The sequence below is a fragment of the Pecten maximus genome, chromosome 3 (genome assembly GCF_902652985.1).
Source record: "Pecten maximus chromosome 3, xPecMax1.1, whole genome shotgun sequence".
Lineage (NCBI taxonomy): Eukaryota > Metazoa > Mollusca > Bivalvia > Pectinida > Pectinidae > Pecten > Pecten maximus.
The window spans coordinates 24,539,514-24,562,640 of NC_047017.1; the positions used below are offsets into that span (position 1 = coordinate 24,539,514).

The window sequence follows — 23,127 nt, forward strand, 5'->3', positions numbered from 1 at the left end:
TAAGCCTAAAACCAACCCTATTTACGTAGTCAAATGCACCCGAGCATTCCACGAGATAACTTCAGCTGTCACGTGACTCATCACTAATCGGCCAAAATGGCGGTTATGTCTAATGTAACTAATATAAACCAAAGACTGTTCGCAGTTTCATATTCATTTGTATGTCCCTAGAATACGCAAGAAATATCACCAGGAATTGAAGGCAAGCTGTAACAAATTACATTGCCGTTTTTCGTGAGGATTTTATTGCATAAGATTATTATTTGTCTATTTGAAAAGAATCTAATGATTATGATCCTTGACTGATGTACTGGCGTCTTGTCAAAACTAGATATGTCTCGTCGGACAACGCGACCGCAATTTTTTCTCGGAGTTGAATATGGTAGGCCTATTAGGGGTCATAAAATATATGTTTGCTAGGCCTAATTAACATCTTATAGTATAAATGAAATAATAAAACTTCGGCAGTGTACATCTTGGATTTTATCTTTGGTTGTACAACATGTTCTGTTCATATAGAGAAAGAACTATACTCAGCTATTGGAAAGTTGTCAGCAGATAAATATGTTATACATGTTTTCTTGAATATATATAGAATAGGAATAACCAGATTAAGACATTTCATCTGATACAAATGTAACTGTCTGACTATAAAATCCAATTTTAAATTTCTTATTATATGACCTCAGACCCTGACGTTTCTCAAGGCCTTTGGCCCTTTGATGATGACTGAATATTTTACCGTTTCCACAGCCTTGAGTATTCTGCTTTAAGGTATAGTCTGTTTCATAAAACTTCAGAATAACTAATCTTAATAAGGGCGCCCTCACTGTCAATTACCCGCGCCCTTATTAGGTCAAATACGGTATATATTTTATGCCTGGGGTCGACTTGTTAAGTTGTTGCCTTCTGGCCATTGAAATCTGGAACTTGGATGTACGTGACTACTATTCTATAAAACTAGCAAAACAAAGGTTATGATCCCTGAAAAGGATTCATGCACATTTGGGTAGTTAATTAGCTGGCACTGAAAAATGACACAATATAAACAGTACACTTCCGTCACAATCTACAGGTGTATTAAACATAAGAGTGGGTATACCACATATCTAACAGGATATGCTTCACCTAAATCTAAGTCTCAAATGACTCCAGTAGATTAAAAAGTAATTATTAATGGACTGCAGCATGTTGGTATTTTTAGGATATGATTTATTATTGTGTCAGATTAACTAATATTGTGACAGTTTGTCTTATAATTACTTCCAATTGGTCCTTTATAAAGAATGTACATTATAATATACAATCGTATGTATGTAGACTATTATATATATATATGTATGTTGTATGATTATGTACAATACTATTATGGTGTGATATACCCATTAATGCATAGTTATTGCTATACATATACTTAAGTTAAAATATAATATCATTCAATTCTCATATACCAATTTTAACTATGTAATGTTGCTGTATATTATTAATCCAGAGCATCAAGTAGACCCTTGATAGTATGATTTTGACTCCCCAAATTGAGATCTGACTCTTGAGATTGAAGGGACGTATATATTTGATGGATGTTTTGACCCTTCCTATTTCTAACAAAAATAGTCATTTGACTTCCGACATTGCTGAAAATAAATTAACAGGGTCAACAGGATGCCCTGTAATCATTTCTATGAATCAGTTATAACTTTTTATGATTCAGTATTGAAATTTTGATGAAACAATTACAGTACATATGTTCTGATGAAAAAGATTATATACTGATGTTGTATACATATTCCTCTAGCTGTTCTAATATCACTGAAATCTTGTCTTGGGTATATATTTATATATTAATTCAGTTTGCTTTGTAAAAGACCAGGTGCATGTACATGTATAAAGGACATTTTTGGCAAAGCTGTTAAAGGTCAGCTTTCTAAATCTACGTCATACAGTTCATTAGTAAACACAGTTATTTTTACGATTGGTCATGATCATGATCAGACCTAATAGGAAACAAAATAGCATAAATGCATGTATCGGCTCCCAGTATGGAACACATAACCACTGTTTCAGGAAATAAATAACACCATGCTAGCAACAGTATAATATAAAATAAGGTTTTAAAAAAATATTTTAATTTCAAAATCAACCAAATTTGTGTGTAAATTCTTCTCCATGGCTGATCTGTGTACTCGGATCACCGGAAGCATAGTCACTTTTGTCACTGGATTATTTATTCATTAATTAGTAACTAGTTGACTGTCCATTTTGTCTCTTGCCATGTGCAGGTAGGGCATAAGAATTGTACCTGCTGCAGTTCTGCCCCCATTGCATGATCGTTTATATGGGATCGTTTATATTTTCTCTTCTTTCTAATACCTTTCTTCTTCCTAATGTCTCCCTTGACACTGTCTCAACTTTTGGCCTTAAGTTGAGCATTTGCCCCTGTGAGAAAGGCTGTTGGATTCTGTCACCAAGCAGAGACATACCAGAGTCTGCGAAAATGGTAGTTGCTACTCTTGCTTAGAGCTCATGCCCGTACATTAGGAGTAGGACGACTGGTTCACCCGTTAGTGCGAGTGGATTGGATCGATGTCCTGCTGGGTGGCTTCAGTTGCATGAGGTAGCACTATAAACCTGCAAAAGTTCTGGACTATGAGAATGAGACCTAAATTAGAAAAAAAAAGAAATAAAAAAAACAAAATCCTAGGTGGCACCGTCCAAACACCAGGGTTGTTCATATATGATGAGGAATGAGTCAATTTGAGATGTGTTTTGCAACATGGTATGATTATACAGGCAATAATTAGATTTTGCTGTGATTGGCTTGTTTTCTACAAAAGTATGTACATGCATGGATGTATAGTGCAGCACAAGTGTCTGATCTTCATCTCCAGTTCAAATGTTAAATAGGTCGAAAGTGCATGCATATTTTGTCTGATAAATACTAATTAAGAGAGGATAAAATAAATTTCTTGTTTATGCGAGCCTGTCTCTCTACACCAATGAATAAAGGATACTTAGTTCCAAATTACATATACATGAAGTATCGTAGTGTTGAAAATATACACATTATTCTACTACATATGTCGGTCATTATTCAGGAAGTAGCTTTCCTTTTACACATACTTCCGTTCCTGTTTCAAATTCTAGGTAAGTTTTGTTACTATTACATTTAATAACATATACTGAGTTAATTAAAACCATTTTTTTATCAAGATGTATTACGCACATTGCATATGTACACAAAAAGTAAAATAATCCATTGTTTCATATGTGCCCTTGATCATAAACTGTCAATGATAATTTGTCAACTTTTAAGTTAATTATAACTTATTGAGTTCAGTAATTGTATTTACATTTAATTGATTTGTTCAATATATGATTCTTAATACTGCTATATATGCTTCCTTGAAGTAAACATTTTCAAAATTAAACTGTTTAATACATAGAGGAATTTCCTATTTATTTAAAAACATTCACCTATAGTGCAAAAGTGAATCCATATGTGTAATGTATGTATGAAATACATGCATGACCTTTATGGGGTTTCCATTTCTTAGCAGATTTGTAAAAGCTAGAATTGTTCATATTTTAAGCTTTTAATGCTCATTTGAGCTAAAAGCAATTCCTTGACAAGTTTCAAAAATCTTATGAAGAAAATATGAATCAATAAAACTAAAAGATATATTGATCTTGCGTTTGATCACATTTCAAATAATTTCTTAGCATATTCTAGATCTTTTACCATCATCAAGTCATCAGTGCATGTGTTAGGTCTTTGTTTGAAATTCTATTGCAAGGCTTAAATTTTGTAGAACTTCCTGCAGTCACCTGCAATATTAAGCAAAATACTGTATGTTAAACTGAAATTATATTCAGCTTTTCCAGTATGAATAACTATATATATATGTACAGCTGATTACATCAGGGATCATGAGCTAGTAAACATTTAAGGGTGAAGGGTGTTTTCAGAATACAATAAAAAAAAAAAATGACTTGAGTTCAGTTTGTGTATATAAATTACATGCATGTATATACACATGTTGTTTTTCAACAAGCAAAGTTATAAAATCAATTTATATATCTGGAGAGAACACAGGGCATCCAGCTGCAGTTGACCTTTGATTTTCACTATTTCTCAGAAATCTGATCATGAAAGGCTAAAACATGTCAAATAGACAAGTCCCTTCAAACCAATGAGTCAGATTTCATTTTGGGGTGCCAAACCAACCACTCAATGGTCTACTAGATGCAGTGGAACATTCTACATAATAAACATGGTAAAATTCACATTTTTCTGTGAAGTTTAGTCCTTGTTTGTATTTCAGAGCTGTAAGTAGCTGGGTTAAAACAAAAAACCTGCATGGTGTATGTAGCTGAAGCATGCTGGTATCAGACAGAATATATTGATCTTTTAAGTCTGCCTTTTATGGTTCGTCGATGCCCTTGTGTAGGTGTGAATTTCTTGTATGCTACATCTCTCAATGGTGCTGGAGTATTTCAACCACCAGATGTCCTTCTTAAAGTGTTTTGATACAGTTGTTCCTTCGTCAGGTTTAAGTCTCAGTCAATGAGAATTGTACTGGCTAAAAAAAGCTTCCAGCTGTTAAGCTATCAATTATGTATCTGTAATTTGTGTTTCCTTGAATTTTATTTAAATTGATTTTCTCAGAAAACCGTCTAAAGGAATTCAGAAAACAATTTGTATCTGTATTAATACATCATAGATTCCTAGCTAGCTGGGCTATAAATTATATATAATAATATGATGGATGTTTATACTATTTGGAGAATAGTAGAACACAAATAGTAAAATATACTGAAATAAAAAATATCAACAAAATTTGAAAGAGATCAAATATTTAAAAGGTGGTCATCTAAATAATAAAATATCAAATTCTACATATAATACGTTTTGCTTCAAGAAATCCATCCGTTTCTTTCATTGACAGTCTAGCAAGGGTCGAGCTTGACCAGGAAAATATTTTCCTATAAATTGCCCTTTCTAAAGGCTATATTTGAGTCAGGGACGAGATACTAAAAGCAAGGCTGCTATCATATGTAACATTGGTTTAGTGAAAATTGTATCCGCTCATGGGCAGGATTCGGATACCCAGACTTAGCTTTATTTTTATTCAGCAACGGCTTTATCAAAGATCAAAAGTTTGATTTGGTATTATTAGAATGTTGACTTTCATTTATTAAGCCATTATTGAGATTTTTTTTTTTTTTATTCACGTTTTGATTAAGTTCATAGTACATGTACAGGTACAAGAAAGTGATATGGGACAGGACATAGAATTCAAACTGGTAGACTTTGACCTAACTGTACCAGTTTATAAGTTTTTGGTTTGGTTTGGTTTATTTTGTTTAATGTCCTATTAACAGCTAAGGTAATTTAAGGACAGCCTCCCGTGCGTGCGACATGCATGTGTGTGGTGAGTGCGTATGTGTGTTTTGGGAGGCTGCGGTATGTTCGGTATGTTCGTGTTGAGTCTTCTTATAAGTACCTTGCAGCTAGCTATGACAGTATAGTAGTGTAAATCCTGTTAGCCAGGTAGATTATGTAAGTGCTGTTAATTGCGATTTGGGTTGGGTAGGTAAGTGTCATATACTGGCCCAGCATCAAGATGGTCAGATGGGTGACTCCCCACAGGGACAGAGATAGGATTGACACTTTACCTGTATAAATAGTTGTTTTTGTTTTCTAAATTAAAGTTATTATTTCTAATTGATTATAATCATTTAGACAATACTGTTGGTATCATTTGATAGTGTAAGTTATGTAGTTTATGGAACTGTTTTTATTATTTTAAACATTGCAGTAGTTTGGGCACTGTATTGATTTATATGTTATTTGAGGTATCTAAATATACTTTAAGTCTAAATTGAATTAATATGAAATGTTTGAAGTAAAATATAATTAATAGGGTTATAAACTAGAGTGTGTCATCTAGAGATACTAGATTATAGATTTTAAATATCAGTATTGGTTTGGTAAATAATGAAGTCTAAAGATGATAGAGAAACACAGTACTGGGGATTCAGAGGTCAACCTGTGGATTGGTAGGTGGCCTTAGGGGGTGACTTCTCTGAGGGTCAGAGAATTATTATATGTATGTGAGATGTATGTGCAAAAAGAGGGAAGAGCAAAATAGAGAGAAGAGATTAGAAAGGACAAGAGAGAGGAGAGAGAAGAGAAGGGAAGAGAACAGGGAGAACTAGAGAGAACAACAGAGAATGATAGAGAACAAGAGACAGAATATTGGAGAGTAAGGAAGAACAGAGCTATAAGAGATACAGAAATAGAGAGGAGACTTGAAAGGAGAACATTGTGTAAATTGGATATGTATGTTTAGATGAGTTAGAAAATAAAGAAGAAAAACCTAAAATTGGAATTGGACTTATTTAAACGTGACAACAATTATTAAAACGCGACAACAATCGTCCCACAATCTATCTGTCCTCCTATAGCTAATTAATAATTAAAATAAGCCATTCAGATACTGTCTGTCATATTTGTTTTCTTATTTTGTGCTCTTTATTACTTTTTTTTTTTTTTTTTGCCATTTTTGTTTAATCATAACATCACCTTTCCCATGGCCACCAATGCATTATGGGTTTGGAGAGCCTTAAATATATAAATGGTATCCTCATTTGCATGTTATCTTCTCGATGTCCTCTAGATGATATGGTCGGTCAGAAATTTCCATCTATACTTATATAGTTACTCATTTTTAGGTCATCTGACCCGAAGGGTCAGGATGACCTATAGCCATCGTGCTTCGTCCGTCGTCGTCCGCCGTCCGCCGTCCGCCGTGCGCCGTCCGCCGTCCGCCGTCCGTAAACTTTTCACATTTCAATCTTCTTCTCAAGTTCCACCAGTGGGATTCACATGAAACTTGCCAGAAATGATCCTGAGATGGTCCTGACCAAGTGTTGTTATTTTTCGGGTTGGTCCGAAATCCAAGATGGCCGCCATAGCCGCCATTTTGAAAACACATTTTAAACTTCTTCTCAAGTTCCACCACTGCTGTTGGGCTGAAACTTGCCAGAAATGATCCTGAGATGATCCCGACAAAGTGTTGTTATTTTTCGGGTCGGTCTGAAATCCAAGATGGCCGCCATAGCCGCCATCTTGAAAAACACATTTAAAACTTCTTCTCAAGTTTCACCAGTGCTATTGAGCTGAAACTTGCCTGAAATGATCCTGATATGATCCCGACCAAGTGTTGTTATTTTTCGGGTCGGTCCGAAATCCAAGATGGCCGCCATAGCCGCCATCTTGAAAAACACATTTTAAACTTCTTCTCAAGTTCCACCAGTGCTATTGAGTTGAAACTTGCCTGAGATGATCCTGATATGATCCCGACCAAGTGTTGTTATATTTCGGGTCGGTCCGAAATCCAAGATGGCCGCTATAGCCGCCATCTTGAAAAACACATTTTAAACTTCTTCTCAAGTTCCACCAGTGCTATTGAGTTGAAACTTGCCTGAGATGATCCTGATATGATCCCGACCAAGTGTTGTTATTTTTCGTTATTTTTCGGGTCGGTCCAAAATCCAAGATGGCCACCATAACCACCATCTTGAAAAACACATTTTATACTTCTTCTCCAGTTCCACTGGTGCCATTGAGCTGGAAATTGGTGAAGATGTTAAGGAAGCAGGGCCAACAAAGTGTTGTTATTTTTTTGGCCTCGTAAAAACTTTGACATGGCAGCAATGGCGGCCATTTTGTAACATGATTGCGCAATCATGGTTTTCCTGAACAACACCTATTTCAAACTTTTTCTCAAATTCCACCAGTGGGATTCAGCTCTAACTTACCAGAAATGATCCTGAGATGGTCCACACCAAGTGTTGTTATTTATTGGGTTGTTCAGAAATCCAAGATGGCCACCATGGCCAACAGTGCCACTATATACTTGCTACAGAGAATGCATACTACAATAATATAAGGGTTTTAATTTAGAGTCAGATGACCGTTAAGGCCCCTGGGCCTCTTGTTTCGGAACCAAGCATTATTTGTAATTAATTAGAGATAGGCAATCTTAAATTTGCACTTAGTTGCATTTAATCAGAAAAATGTATCAAGCAATCGGTGACCATCTTTAATTAGCTGTAATCTAACTCAATAACAGTTGTACATGTGATTGTGTATTGATGTGACATATTCGATTATGCTAGCTTTATTGATATATACACCACACGGCAGTTGCTTACCACTTAATAAGAAGGTTGGATGGAAAGCATAAATGTGATAGCAAATACATATGTCTTCTAATATTTATTGTCAATACATAAATTAAAGCACTAATTATTTAAGAAGAGAAGGATTTTTTATGTTGATTACCCCTCAGGTAAATTTGATAATGTTTATGCCTATATATGTACCAATGATATATGTATTATTTAACTTGCATATAATTTGATAAAAAAATATATGTACTGTAATATATATACCACACTGGGAAAAGGTAAAACCAAATTTTAAAATGTTTGTTAAATTATTGGTATTAGTGATCACTGGCCTAGATCTAATCTTACTGCACATATAAATGACTCTGTAATTTTATAAAAACATTTTGTGGTTACTATAAATCATACACAAGAGCTGTTACATGTTATACACAAACTTCAGGCTACGATAAACATGATAAATAGTTTGGTCGTTTTATATATAATGAAGTATTTTGTGGTTTCCAGGCCAGGAACCTCAACACTGGTGAGCTGTCTGCCATCAAGGTCATCAAGCTCGAGCCAGGTAAGTTACCATGACAACATCATCACCACACTAATTTTCTTCAAATGTCAGTGTTTTTAATGCATATTTATATCCAGGCTTTGTTTCCTGGGGAATTTTAGTGTCGAGATAATTATAATACACTGGGACAACATTATTGATTAATTTATCTTCCATGATCAAATAAAAAATTTATTATTAATTTCTGGACCCTGGATATGTATTTGAGTGCTTAAAAAGTTTTTATTCATTTACCTTATTACTTTAAAAATCTATGTCAATTCTGACATAAAAACATCAAACCTTAACAGGAATTTTTTTCTATGAAATTTCTTTATTTGAAAGTTGACACTAATAAGAAGATCAAATAATCTGTATGCATGCACATCTGCATGCAGGACCTCACCCCATATCCAATATAGCTACAGAGATCGAGTAACTGAACTAATAACCAATTTTTTATTACCTAAGCATGATAAAGAAAATCATGTCTTGTATGAAAATGGATCTGATGTTTGGTTCAGGAAATGAATCTACCAGGAAAAGTCGGTCAGAATATTATAAGCATTGTAGTACTGGTGTAGGGTGTGACACACGTTAATGTATGGTATTAGGCTAATTAATACCTCTGTACTGCAGTGTGTGTTCCCATCAATACAGTGATACACTGATGTACTGTTTACAGACCAATCTCATGATGATGTAGTATTGATTACTGGACAGATCTGGGGTAGTGACTGGTAGTACCTGGAAATCATTGTTTTGTGGCCATGGTCACAATGTTCAAGGGCAGATACCTCCAGGGTTATATGATTTCGGAGATTTGTGTGGGGGTGGGGGTTGGTCTGTAAGGGAACGTGGGTGGAAGCTGAGATGTTACAATATCAATTTGTGCAAGACCCAGAAAATGTTATGATTATAGATTGATTTAGTGAAAAATACCAGGATTTGTAAAAATCTGTGTTTAATACTGTACTTGATGTACTATATTCATTCATACAATTTATATTATCATATTCATGAAAAAGATAATATAGTAATGGTAAGAGATATGAATGGAATTTTGAAGCAATATCTTCTTCTTTTCTCTCTCTCTCTCTCTCTTATTGTTACAAATTACTGGAAATGTATCCTAGACTAGATCTTGACTATTTGCTTATTTATCTCAGCTACTGTATTAAAACATGATTTTGTGTCTATTTTGTTTTCTAGATGTACTTTCACCAATATATTTGACCATTTCCTTTCTAGGCGATGACTTTGCTGTTATTCAGCAGGAGATTGTGATGATGAAGGATTGTAAGCACACAAATATTGTGGCTTACTTTGGCAGTTACCTCAGGTAATATACAGACACTGGGTATATATATAGTAGTAATTATATATAAATAATCCCAGACAAAATGTATATATATATCATCTGGCAATAGGTCATTCACAAGTACTGAGTTTAGATATTAAAATAAAGTATGTATAAATACTGAAAAAAATTAAAAAGGGAAACACTATTTTAATTTGGTAAGCTCCAATAAGCTGTCTATATATACTAATCTCTACTTCAGGAAAATAGCAATGGCCTAAATACTGAACAAGGAAATATTTATTTCCTCTTCATGCATGTTAAAACTGGCAAAAAATGACATTTAACAATGTTAATACAAGTTCATGTCCATGTGGAGTGGGTACGTACGTAATTATAGTAAAAGAAAGCAACAAAGTTCAACGACCAACTTATAGGGAACAACCAACCAATTGAAAAAAAATATTTTTGAAACAGCCCCTGTGTATAGAAAGTGGAGCCAAGGATAAAATGTCTGGCAGCCACTGATTTGCCAGTATGTTATGAAGTGAGAAAATAGATATGTAGCCTGATAGGTAACTGTCAATAAGAAATGTTGATATAAATTTCCTAAGTCCGATTGATTTTTTTCCCAAAAGTTCAGGTAATAATAATAAACAGGTAAACATTTAAGATTTTTGAGAATTTTTACTGCGAAATTCACCCATTTTCAAAATGGCTACCCTGGAGAAAATTTGAGCTGAAGGACCCAATTTTTTTTTAGATTAGGTGTTATACAAGACCCTAAACTTTTGTTATAAACCATAATTGTCATATTGAATTCAAGGATTTGAATGAAATACTCCAAAACGTTAACACTAAAGTCTATGGGAAAACAATTGGTTGGTTTACTCCGGCTTTCCTCCACCTCCAAAACCTGGCACTTCCTTAAATGACCCTGGCTGTTAATAGGACGTTTAACAAAAAACAAACCAAACCCTATAGCAGCTTTACCCTTTACATGGCTCTTCAGGTAAAGTTTATTTTCAAACGACAACATCATTATGTACATGCGTACACATAACAAGTATACAGAATAGCACAAATTTTTGCTATGACTTGTTGAGACTGAGTTTTAATATTTTTATTAATTGATCCTCTTTCTTTTCTAGTAAAACAGTGTCAGATAACTAATTGATATATAGGTATCATGAAGGTGCTTATTGACAGGTAAATTTCTTCATAGTTCGACAATATATATATAATTTACCACATTTAGAACAAATTATAGCATAGCCATATATCAAATATATGACACACTTTAATTTACAATTCATATTTGCTTTAACTTTGAAATTTAAGGCATTTTGATATATGGGACATGTACCACACCTTGGTGTCTTCAATTTGGACAACCCTGTGTTATCACAGTGTTCTTATAAAAATGTTTTCATACAGCTAGTACTTTGCTTCAACTCTTCACATTTGTTTTTCATCACGGAACAGCATTGATATTGTTTTAACTGACCAAGTCTGGTATCTTGTACTTGTTTCTACGTCATTGAGTTGTCCTTTGAAAATAAACCTTACCTGAAAAGCCCAGCAAAGGATGGAATCTGCTAGTAAGTTGGTCGTCGACAACAGAATACATGTACCAACAGATTTGTATACTGAACCATGTACTTTGTAGGAGAGACAAGCTATGGATTGCCATGGAGTACTGTGGAGGGGGTTCCATGCAGGACATCTATCACAGTAAGTGTGCCAGGTCGATTAGTAAGGGTGTGTAATAGAAGATGTTTGAAGTGTGAAAAACTTATCAAAATGAGCGGATAAATAAATGCATGTACAAAACAACTGTATCAATATTGAAATGGTATATTGGTGAAGCACTGTCAGTGATGGTTATGTATTTATGGAAGTTAGTGGGAAAATGTTGATTTTTTTTTCATCGATTTCCTATTCATATCTTTTCAATGTTGTGATTTCATATTAAACATTGCTTGAATAATGCATTAATCGCTCAAATTTCTCAATCTTTTTATGAAGAGAATAAACCGAATGACTATCAAGATTCAACTGTGACAGAAACCAAAAACTATTTCATGGATAAATATTTATACTAATGGTATTTCATATACTTCTGTGTTTTTATCAACAGTTACTGGGCCATTGTCAGAATCACAGATTGCCTTTGTGTGTCGGGAAACACTGAAAGGTCTTCTTTACCTCCACAGTCGCGGCAAGATGCACCGTGACATCAAGGTAAGTGTCGCAGCTCCCTTCTATAGAGTGACACATTAACCTTCTAGGTTCCTATCTAGACTGACTGACTGTCTCCCTTCTTTAGAGAGAAACATTAACCTTCTGGGTTCCTATCTAGACTGCCTAGTCTCACTTAAAAAAGTCAGCGTAGTCAGCGTCCGCTAAGGAAAGGAGAAAGTAGTTCCAGTATGTCTGCATGCTTAGATACATGCTTAAAATGGACCTTGCACCTTCCATTTTCTATTGTAGGAAGGATTTTGTTTAAAAAATTGACACTGTTATGTTTAGGAGATTATTAAAAAAGTGCTAATGTCAGGTATTGCCTCCTGATGGACAAAGTGTCACATATCACATTTTCTTCTTTTTCTCAAAAGAATGAACACGTACTAGACATATTGAAACTACTATCATAATAAATTTCAGATTCACGTAAATGAATATAAGGGCTGGTTATACCTGAACAGATTTATGAACACATTTTCTTGTTTACATTATATGACCTTTAATACTCACAGACGGAATAGCAGACAACTTTACTCTTTTACCTGAGACTGTAATTAGTCATTATGAAGTGTTTACCTGCACATATATGCATTGTGTGATGTACATTGTTATCATGACGGATGACTGAAATTGTAGCTATAAAATGTTTATAATGTATAAGCTGGTAATATAACACTGTAAGGTGAAAAAAAAATAGATTGTTATGCAGGTTAGAAGGTTGTAGATTTGCAGTAAGTAAACTTCACATTCATACACCTCTGCTTAGGGAAAGAAGATTAAGCTATTTCTGTTAAAGTGATTAAAAAAAGAATAGAAGAGACTGTCATAGACTGGGGCTGTTACATGGATTTGATGAGAAACCGCGTTAAAAAATATGTACCCAAGTATCCGTCAAAATAGGACTTGGGGTCAAGTAGTGCCCTTCATCAGTGATGCTGTGGTGTATTCGGTTCAGTGTTACAAATTACAGTATAGAGTGTAAGGAAAGTGAAGTAGAAAAATATTTATTCAATGGAGTCGACAAGGATATTTTAAATACTTGGCATATGATATTCATTGATATGTGTTCTATCTTTCAGGGTGCCAACATTTTACTTACAGATGAAGGTGATATAAAACTGGGTGAGTACCTTTTTAACCGCATGACAGTTCCAACAAAGGTTTTAACAATATACTTATTTATCTACACATTCCATAACCAGACATGTTGACAACAGTTTTGATCCATTCACAAAACATACTTTTTAAAGCCTGTTTTATAGATGCAAATTACTTGGACCCAGCAATTTGACAAGAGACATAAATTATGTTACTTTAAACATTGATTTGTACACAGCTCAGTTCCATATGTGATTATCAGTAAGATGAAATACAAATATATCTCTGTTTAATTTCAAACAAATATTGACATACAGTTATTCTGGGAAAACATCAGAAATATTAATGTTTAATTTTGTTTCCAGCTGACTTTGGAGTATCAGCCCAGATCACAGTGACAATGAACAAGAGAAAGTCTTTCATAGGGACTCCGTACTGGTCAGTAGTGCAAGGGAAAAGTTCAAAAATTCTGTATTTACACAAACAGAAAACCATAGATTAGTCCTAGATATGATAAAACTAAGGGTGTTCATTCCAGTATCTGTATAAAGATTTTGCAGCAATATTCATTCTATCTAAGTCACTGTTATAAGGCAATGCATGTTGCAATAGACATGGACATTTATTCATTCTTGGTAACAGAAACCTTACATATTAAACAAGTGCTTATAAATGAAACCTTGTAATGGATATCTGAACTATGCAGTACCAGTAATAGCTCTGTTTATTCAATATACATGTATAATCACCATGACCTGTAAATGTGGCGTCTCTGGGAAGAATATAATAATTTGGGTGGAAAGCATAAAGAAAATGACTAAAGCTGTAATATCTTTTGTGTATTTGTGTAGGATGGCCCCAGAGGTAGCTGCAGTAGAGAGGAAAGGAGGCTACAACCAACAGTGTGATATCTGGGCAGTAGGCATCACAGCTATAGAGTTTGCAGAGCTACAACCTCCAATGTTTGACCTTCACCCAATGAGGTATGACCTTCAGTTGAAATCATCCCTAAATATTAGAGTCATAATATCTATATTTTTCATTACAGTAGCAAATCAAGTGGTTCTGAGTTTAGATATGTTTGTATCAATTACAAAATCATCTTCAGCCTTCACTGTTCTGAGAGGACAGTGTATTGATGAATTTTTTTATGCTTGGGACGTAGAAGTGCAAAATTATGACAATATTTTCTGTGAAAAAGAATGCAAAAATGTGAACATATGTCAGGTGAAAATTATGATAATTTTTTCTGAATAGTGCAAAAATGTGAAAATATTTCAGGTGAATGATATTAAGCATTTCACTTCCCATGGCTGAATTATCTTCCGTAAAATAATATGAGAGTTTTACTGTTTAACTGTAATGCATATTCCATTTTCAGAGCACTCTTCCTGATGTCAAAAAGTGGATTCAAACCTCCTCAGCTTAAAGACAAGACAAAGTGGTAAGTCTGATATAGTGTTTAGACCTGAGGACAGCACACTCTCTATTGATTCTATTTGATAATGAATATATATAGAAATTAAGATTATTTATTAAGTAAAAGTTTCAATGCAGAGTATTGAGTTATGTTCTGTCAAAATATTTTACAGACACTAATTTGTACATCCTGTATAGAAGTGTATGATGTGTACTGCACAAATTGAGTTATAAATCATGATTCAGTTGTTAGTCAGATTTACTGTATAATATATTATATCACCTTATTTTAGATAAATTGCACTATACTGAAATTTGAAAAATGTATAGAAATTCTCAAATAAAGATTACTTAACAGAATTTTACTGCTGGAAGTATTCAGCATAGTGAGTTTAATGTATAGATATCTAAAGTGATAAATTCTTATTTCAGGTCTCCAACATTTCAACATTTCGTTAAAGTTGCACTCACAAAAAATGCCAGGAAACGGCCAACAGCTGATAAATTGTTAGAGGTAAATATAGTAAATGTTATTATTGTCATTACAGAGTTATCACACCTTTCAGTATTTGGGAGATAACATTCTGCCATTTCCATTTGTCCCACCAGGCAGTCTCTCACATTCCTACATCTATATCAATTTTAGTAATAACGTCAACATTGTCTAAACTTTTGATATCTATCCAACAGCACCTGTTCATGCAAGGTGATTTGTCCCGGCGCCTGACAAGAGAGATTCTGGACAAGGCTCGCAACCCAACTAACACATTTGAAATTATGGTTGAAGATGAAGATGGGGTATGGAAAAATCACCCAATCTCTCCACAGAGAGATACTGAATTTAAAACAGTTTTATGACCTCAAAGTTATTATAAAGAATTCAGCTTTTTATCAGGGGGAGAGTACTGAAAACTTTGAATTAATGTATTAAAGGTTTAGTATTAAATTTAAAGTGTAGAACTGTAATGGTGAATTTACAACTCGCTTAAAAAGCACTAAATAATGACTTTGAACTTCTGGAATGTTGTGCTGAAAGGTTTCCTGGTTAACAAATCATTTCAACCTATTAATCGATGGTGAGTTAATGGAAGAGAGGGAGCTAGGTATGCATCCATGTACCTCATAAACATAGCAAATCAAACATCAATAAGTGTTCTGTTTTAATAGAATACATTGTTTCCACAGATTATGCAGAATGTCCAGCAGAGGATACCATCACAACGATCAGCTCGTAATAACCCGGCTCGCAACAGCATAGAACTTAAAGGTAGGCCTGGTAACACGTCTTACCACAAATTGGAGGAAGGTGTTCTAAATATAGTACTAAGTTTGTATATTGGTAACATAAAAACAAACCTATTCAAACAATTCAAAATGTTAGACATACATGCACATGTAGGGAAACTCTTGTAGGGCCAAACAAGAATGAAACAGAATTATCTCAAGTTCTTTATACTAATATTGTATTGTATAGGTGTAAAGTGTTCAAGAGGGAGCTGGTATATTATAGGAGCAATAATTTATATTGAAAATCTGTAAATAAGGTTTTTCAAGTCAGTCACAAATATTTCACTTTTGTACAGATTCTTGGTACATAGTATCGTGTGTATTCTAGCATTCACTCTCCTGTCATTTCCAGGTAATTTATAGATGATAACCATTCTTCACCCATGACTATAATTAGTTGTAAGTTGTTACATTTTATCAGCTTGATAATTGGTTTGATTAACATATTAAAGGAATAACAGCATTTCTGTGTTTCGTTAAAAGTGATTGGTTTGTTTACCTTAGGATGGTTATGGAGGCAGTTTTAGTTTAAATTCTTGTCAGTACCATATTTAATTCAATACTTGTTAGTACAGCATAAGCATGCTATTTCTGTTCATGTCGTTACAGCATTAATAAATTTAATATTTTTGTCTTTGCAGTAAATATTCCTCAGCCTGATCAGGTATGTGAAACAAATGAATTCAGTATGTAGACATTGCATTCCGATTCTAAATTGGTAGTGTTATTGAACTCTACTCTTAGAATCCCTTTGATATTTGTTGCTGATAATTTTCAAAATTAACATCTTTCAAGAACAATATCTATATCTATTGGCATTTCTTTTTGGGACTGGTACCCAGAAAATGTGGCTTCTATACCATCAGTATTCATAAGTATTCATTATTTTATGTCCAGGTATAGAGTTGTGTTGTTTTATTTCAGGATGAGAGATTCTACACAGGCCAAGCCTGGATGGACAATGACATCTCCAACCAGTAAGCATATAAAGTAGTTTGTATCCCTGATAGACTGTCGTGTTTATTGTCTGTGGTAGACTATTGTGTTGTTAACCACCACTTATAGTTCCTTAAGTATAAGGAAGTTTGTTACAGGCCATCGTCATAGTTAAATGGGCACTATTGACTAGGTATGTGTTATACCCAATTGTGATGTTTTGATGTTAGCTTACCTCCCTGCTTTATTGCTTCTGTGCTTATATCTTTCTGACAGGCTTTGATTTAACTGTTAATAAACAAATGGCCGACTGGACTAACTTTTTTGGCCACAAACTGGACAAAATTCACTGAAGTGATAATCAAGCATTTTGGTAGAGTAATTAGTAGTTTTAGATTAATTTAATTCTAATGGAGCTTGATATGTTCAACTTCAGAAGAAACTCAATTATAACTCTCTCTATATAGAAAATGCTGGCACAAAGGCCTCAGAACAAACAGTGCATTCTACTCCAACTCATACTTTTAAATAGTTTTTTCAGAAATCCACATTAAAACCATCAATTGCATGTTTATTTTGAAATTTAGTATAGCCTTACATAATGTTTGAAGTAAATGATGTGTGGGGTGTTCAGTTATACACAGTGAAACATGTACTGCACTATCAGACCATAGTTTAACAAGTAATTCCTCATTTGTGTAGAGGAACAAGGGCTCTGATGAATTTCAAAATGTGTGGAAAAACAAGCTGCATGCTAGATAGCATGGTACATTATATAATGTACAATAAGCATCGGCATGCCTTTTATACAATGTTGATAATTAATGCAGATGTTGATAAAAATATGTTTTAATATTGTTAATTTTCATTTCAAGAATGCTAACTTTTGTAGAACTTTCTGTAATATGGGTTTTCTTTTCAACTCTAATTGTGTAAGCCAGATATTATTTTAATGTTAATTTCAATGTCAAGCAGAAGAAGTAACATCCATTCTAAATGATTAACATACTAGGTACTAATATAACAGTGAAAAAAGGGCAACTGTCTTAATTTAAATGTAATTTAGTTGCCAGTTGGTAAAATATAAATTATGGTGATTTTGTGATATTTTGTACTGTGATTTGTGTGTTTGAGACCTTGTTTTTCATTCCACTAACATTCATTGTGTTAATTGGTAAACACATATTGCTATACTTTTACCTGTGATGATCGTGTAGTGTTTTATACATCCAGTTCAACACTTCTTGTAATTTGTAGAGTTGATGCTGTTTCTCTAACTAATATCAAATAAATAGAAGTGAGAGAGTGGGTTAAATAGATGAATAGAATGAAAATGAACAAAACAATAAAATTTCATTGTGTTTATTTTGGATCAGAATACCTGTTACCCTATATCTGTCACTTTACTTCTCTTCCCTGCCTATAGACCGGATGTCTCCTGCATGTCCAGGTAACTGCCCTGAGAAAAATGCATGGATGTGCATATATTTTTGTATCGTCCCTCAATTTTAGACTAGTGTATGTATAGTTATTGATTTCAGTATGATTTTCTGCCATGCACATTACTGTTACAATATTTCTAAACAATTTAAGGAAAATGTTTAATGTTGTAGAAAGAAGCCTTAAATTATCTCATTTTTAGCTCACCTGGACCGAAGGTCCGGTGAGCTTATGCCATGGTGCAGCGTCCGTCGTCCGGCGTCCGTCGTCCGTCCGTCAACATTTGCTTCAAATCGCTACTAGTCAAAAAGTTCTTATTGGATTTTGACCAAATTTGGTCAGAAACATCCTTGGCAGAAGGGGATCAGATTTTGCATAAATGGTGGCTCTGACCCCCAAGGGGCCTGAGGGGCGGGGCCCAATAGGGGAAATTGAGGCAATTCCTTTAAATCGCTACTAGTCATAAAGTTATGAATGGATTTGAACCAAATTTGGTCAGAAACATCCTTTGGGGAAGGGGAACAGATTTTGCATAAATGGTTACTCTGACCCCCAAGGGGCCAAAGGGGCGGGGCCTAATGGGGAAATAGAGGTAATTCCTTAAAATCGCTACTAGTCATAAAGTTATGAATGGATTTGAACCCAATTTGGTCAGAAACATCCTTTGGGGAAGGGGAACAGATTTTGCATAAATGGTGACTCTGACCCCCAAGGGGCCAAAAGGGCGGGGCCTAATGGGGAAATAGAGGTGATTCCTTCAAATCGCTACTAGTCATAAAGTTATGAATGGATTTGAACCCAATTTGGTCAGAAACATCCTTTGGGGAAGGGGAACAGAATTTGCATAAATGGTTACTCTGACCCCCAAGGGGCCAAAGGGGCGGGGCCCATTAGGGGAAATAGAGGTAATTCCTTCAAATCGCTACTAGTCATAAAGTTATGAATGGATTTGAACCCAATTTGGTCAGAAACATCCTTTAGGAAAGGGGAACAGATTTTGCATAAATGGTGACTCTGACCCCCAAGGGGCCTGAGGGGCGGGGCCCAATAGGGGAAATAGAGGCAATTCCTTTAAATCGCTACTAGTCATAAAGTTATGAATGGATTTGAACCCAATTTGGTCAGAAACATCCTTTAGGGATGGGGAATAGATTTTGCATAAATGGTGACTCTGACCCCCAAGGGGCCAAAGGGGCGGGGCCTAATGGGGAAATAGAGGTAATTCCTTCAAATTGCTACTTGTCATAAAGTTATGAATGGATTTGAACCCAATTTAGTCAGAAGCATTCTTTGGGGAAGGGGAACAGATTTTGCATAAATGGTGACTTTGACCCCCAAGGGGCCAAAGGGGCGGGGCCCCATATGGGAAATAGAGGTAATTCCTTTAAATCGCTACTAGTCATAAAGTTATGAATGGATTTGAACCCAATTGTGTAAGAAACATCCTTTGGGGAAGGGGAACAGATTTTGCATAAATGGTGACTCTGACCCCTAAGGGGCCAAAGGGGCGGGGCCTAATGGGGAAATAGAGGTAATTCCTTCAAATCGCTACTAGTCATAAAGGTATGAATGGATTTGAACCCAATTTGGTCAGAAACATTCTTATGTGAAGGGAAACAGATTTTGCATAAATGGTTACTCTGACCCCCAAAGGACCAAAGGGGCGGGGCCTAATGGGGAAACAGAGGTAATATCTTTAAATCGCTACTTGTCATAAAATTATGAAAAGATTTGAACCGAATTTGGTCAAAAACATCATTGGGGGAAGGGGAACAGATTTTGCATAAATGGTGACTCTGACCCCCAAGGGGCCAAAGGGGCGGGGCCCCATATGGGAAATAGAGGTAATTCCTTTAAATCGCTACTAGTCATAAAGTTATGAATGGTTTTTAACGCAATTTAGTAAGAAACATCCTTTGGGAAAGGGGAACAGATTTTGCATAAATGGTGACTCTGACCCCCAAGGGGCCAAAGGGGCGGGGCCCCATATGGGAAATAGAGGTAATTCCTTTAAATCGCTACTAGTCATAAAGTTATGAATGGTTTTTAACGCAATTTAGTAAGAAACATCCTTTGGGAAAGGGGAACAGATTTTGCATAAATGGTGACTCTGACCCCAAGGGGCCAAAGGGGCGGGGCCTTATGGGGAAATAGATGTAATTCCTTCAAATCGCTACTAGTCATAAAGTTATGAATGGATTTGAACCCAATTTGGTCAGAAACATCCTTTAGGAAAGGGGAACAGATTATGCATAAATGGTGACTCTGACCCCCAAGGGGCCAAAGGGGCAGGGCCTAATGGGGAAATAGAGGTAATTCCTTCAAATCGCTACTAGTCATAAAGTTATGATTGAATTTATACCCAAATTGGTCAGAAACATTCTTATGTGAAGGGGAACAGATTTTGCATAAATGGTGACTCTGACCCCGGAGGGGCCAAAGAGGCGGGGCCCCATATAGGAAATAGAGGTAATTCCTTTAAATCACTACTAGTCATAAAGTTATAAATGCATGTTGTAAACTCAGAGAGTCTGGACTTCATTATTTCTTTAAAGCAGTTGGGATCCCCACGCTATAACCATAAATAGCATTGTTTGAGGTTAACAAACAAAAGGAATTGAACATGAACATTATTTTGACATTTGGTCAAATCCAACCAGGTGAGCGATACAGGCCCCATGGGCCTCTTGTTCAATGTCAAAATCTGATTTGAATAGTTTAAATATCTAGTAAAAACTGTAAAATATGGTATGTTATGCTTGCTGTAAAATTGCTGTTTGTTATTTCCCAATGCCATCAATAGCTACTTTTGGATTCCTTGTGTATATAACAGAAGTTTGGGTCAGATTTAAATAGTTATTGCAAACCAAAAAAAATTTTAGGGGGGGGGAATTACACAATTTTTTGAAGTGTCCAGTTTTAAGAGTCTCCCAAGTGATTAAATGCGAAAATCTATTGACTGTACTGGACGTATCTCAGAATTTTAATGGTGTAAAATACTGCACCTGAATTATTTTTTGAATACCACATAATACGCATGGATTTTTTTTGAATGATTATGATTTGACGGTTTTTTTTTTATATATACAGTATATATAAATTTCATATCTTAGATTTACTTCAGTGTTACTACATTATTTTAACTTTGATTTTTGTTCAATGTTAGTTATACGTGAAATCAATATATATATATTTTAAGTGAATGGGTTAATTAACAATTCTTACTTTGACATGAAAATCTCGTAACATGGCAAAGGATAGAGTTGTTTTAAAAATGTATTTTACATAAAGAGAGTTGTCAATAAGAATGGAGTTTTGTAAATCTCGTAGATTTAATCATTTATGTGCATGATTGGATGAGAGTTTTTAATTTTGAAACACTCAGGTTGTACAGATATGATTTTGTGTGTTGATGCTTGTTTCTTTGCTCTAGGTAGGTACTAACTATTAGTATTTTTATGAGAGTATTATTGTATGGCTGAATCTTGTGTTTTTGCCTGTTTATTAATCTTGAATGTTATTTATTGAACTCTTATTTCAAAATAACCCTAAAATTCATTGAAGTAGTAATTGTGAAAGCTCTTTACAAAAAGCGATTTTGTTTTGATCAATAATTTATTTTTTCTTAGTTTTTATGACGGACAAACTGTAGTGTATTTATTAAGTTGATCCTAGATTATTTTATGCATATATATATTTCCCTGTTTTAAATTGATTTTATGGCTTAAGCTACTTAAAATTACAAGCAATTTCTTTTTAAATGAAGTTATAAATACGACTGAAATTATACCATGTAGTTAAGACATGTGACATTTGTATGGGTCCAATATATACATATTTTTAATGTGTTTCAAATTGTTAATCAATTTTTGGTAGTGTATAAATTTCCACTATATTACTGTGTGTACTTTTGATAAAACAGGAGATTGAACACTTTGAGTAGCTACACATATCTATTGGTGAATGTCCCCTTTACGAATACTGTTTGTATATTGAACATGCCATGCAATGCGTCAGTGAGACATCCTGCTATCTATATGCCTATATACACACTGGATATTCTGGCGGCGTTAAGGTATTTCCGCCAGGTGTGAATTCTGGCGACACCAAGATTTGATGATACTCCCTGGCGGCACCTAGGCATTATATGTGATGGCACTTCTAACAGCATTTGTTTGTGTACACAGGGGTCTGCTCCAGTCAGTTGATGAAGAGTTACAGCGGAGGTAGGCACCTGGGGATCGCTTCTCGTATAACCACCTATGGGGCACCGTAAACCTTAGTGTCGCTCACCTATATCTCATTCTGTCCACTCAGTGAGCAAAATTACTTAAACAAATTAGCAGAATTTGAATTTTTTGAAAAATAGCATTATTATCTGTCATTATGTGTTTTCTTGAAAATATTCTTACATTTTTGTCCTGTCATGTTAAATACATGTAATACTAGACACACTTTCTTTCGGCTGTTGGTGTTCACGTATAATTAGTCAAAGGGAAATATTTTTTTTTAATAATGATATCAGATAAAGATGAGATATAGGTGATTTGAGACCTGCTTCTGAAGTGCAAAGAATTTCAGGAGAGTTGGGGAGTATTGCCCATATAATGTATTTGACCAGATAGACAGAGTACTTTCTTTGTCTTATGTGTTAAGTTAA

At 34.7% G+C, this 23,127-nt stretch overlaps 1 protein-coding gene across 5 annotated transcripts in view; it reads left to right on the top strand.

Annotated features, from left to right (window-relative positions):
* Positions 1-23,127, top strand: part of LOC117323668 (mitogen-activated protein kinase kinase kinase kinase 3-like) — a 54,505-nt gene that overhangs the window by 3,342 nt on the left and 28,036 nt on the right. For 4 of the 5 annotated variants that reach the window (XM_033879000.1, XM_033878999.1, XM_033879001.1 and 1 more), the window contains exons 2-15: positions 8,704-8,761; positions 9,992-10,082; positions 11,710-11,774; positions 12,181-12,284; positions 13,367-13,409; positions 13,751-13,823; positions 14,237-14,368; positions 14,767-14,829; positions 15,237-15,318; positions 15,495-15,602; positions 15,990-16,071; positions 16,733-16,755; positions 17,016-17,068; positions 22,655-22,693. In XM_033879000.1, the coding sequence (XP_033734891.1) occupies positions 8,704-8,761; positions 9,992-10,082; positions 11,710-11,774; positions 12,181-12,284; positions 13,367-13,409; positions 13,751-13,823; positions 14,237-14,368; positions 14,767-14,829; positions 15,237-15,318; positions 15,495-15,602; positions 15,990-16,071; positions 16,733-16,755; positions 17,016-17,068; positions 22,655-22,693 (1,016 nt within the window). The remainder of the gene's footprint in view (positions 1-8,703; positions 8,762-9,991; positions 10,083-11,709; positions 11,775-12,180; positions 12,285-13,366; positions 13,410-13,750; positions 13,824-14,236; positions 14,369-14,766; positions 14,830-15,236; positions 15,319-15,494; positions 15,603-15,989; positions 16,072-16,732; positions 16,756-17,015; positions 17,069-22,654; positions 22,694-23,127) is intronic. The other variant, XM_033879004.1, reaches the window with a different exon arrangement.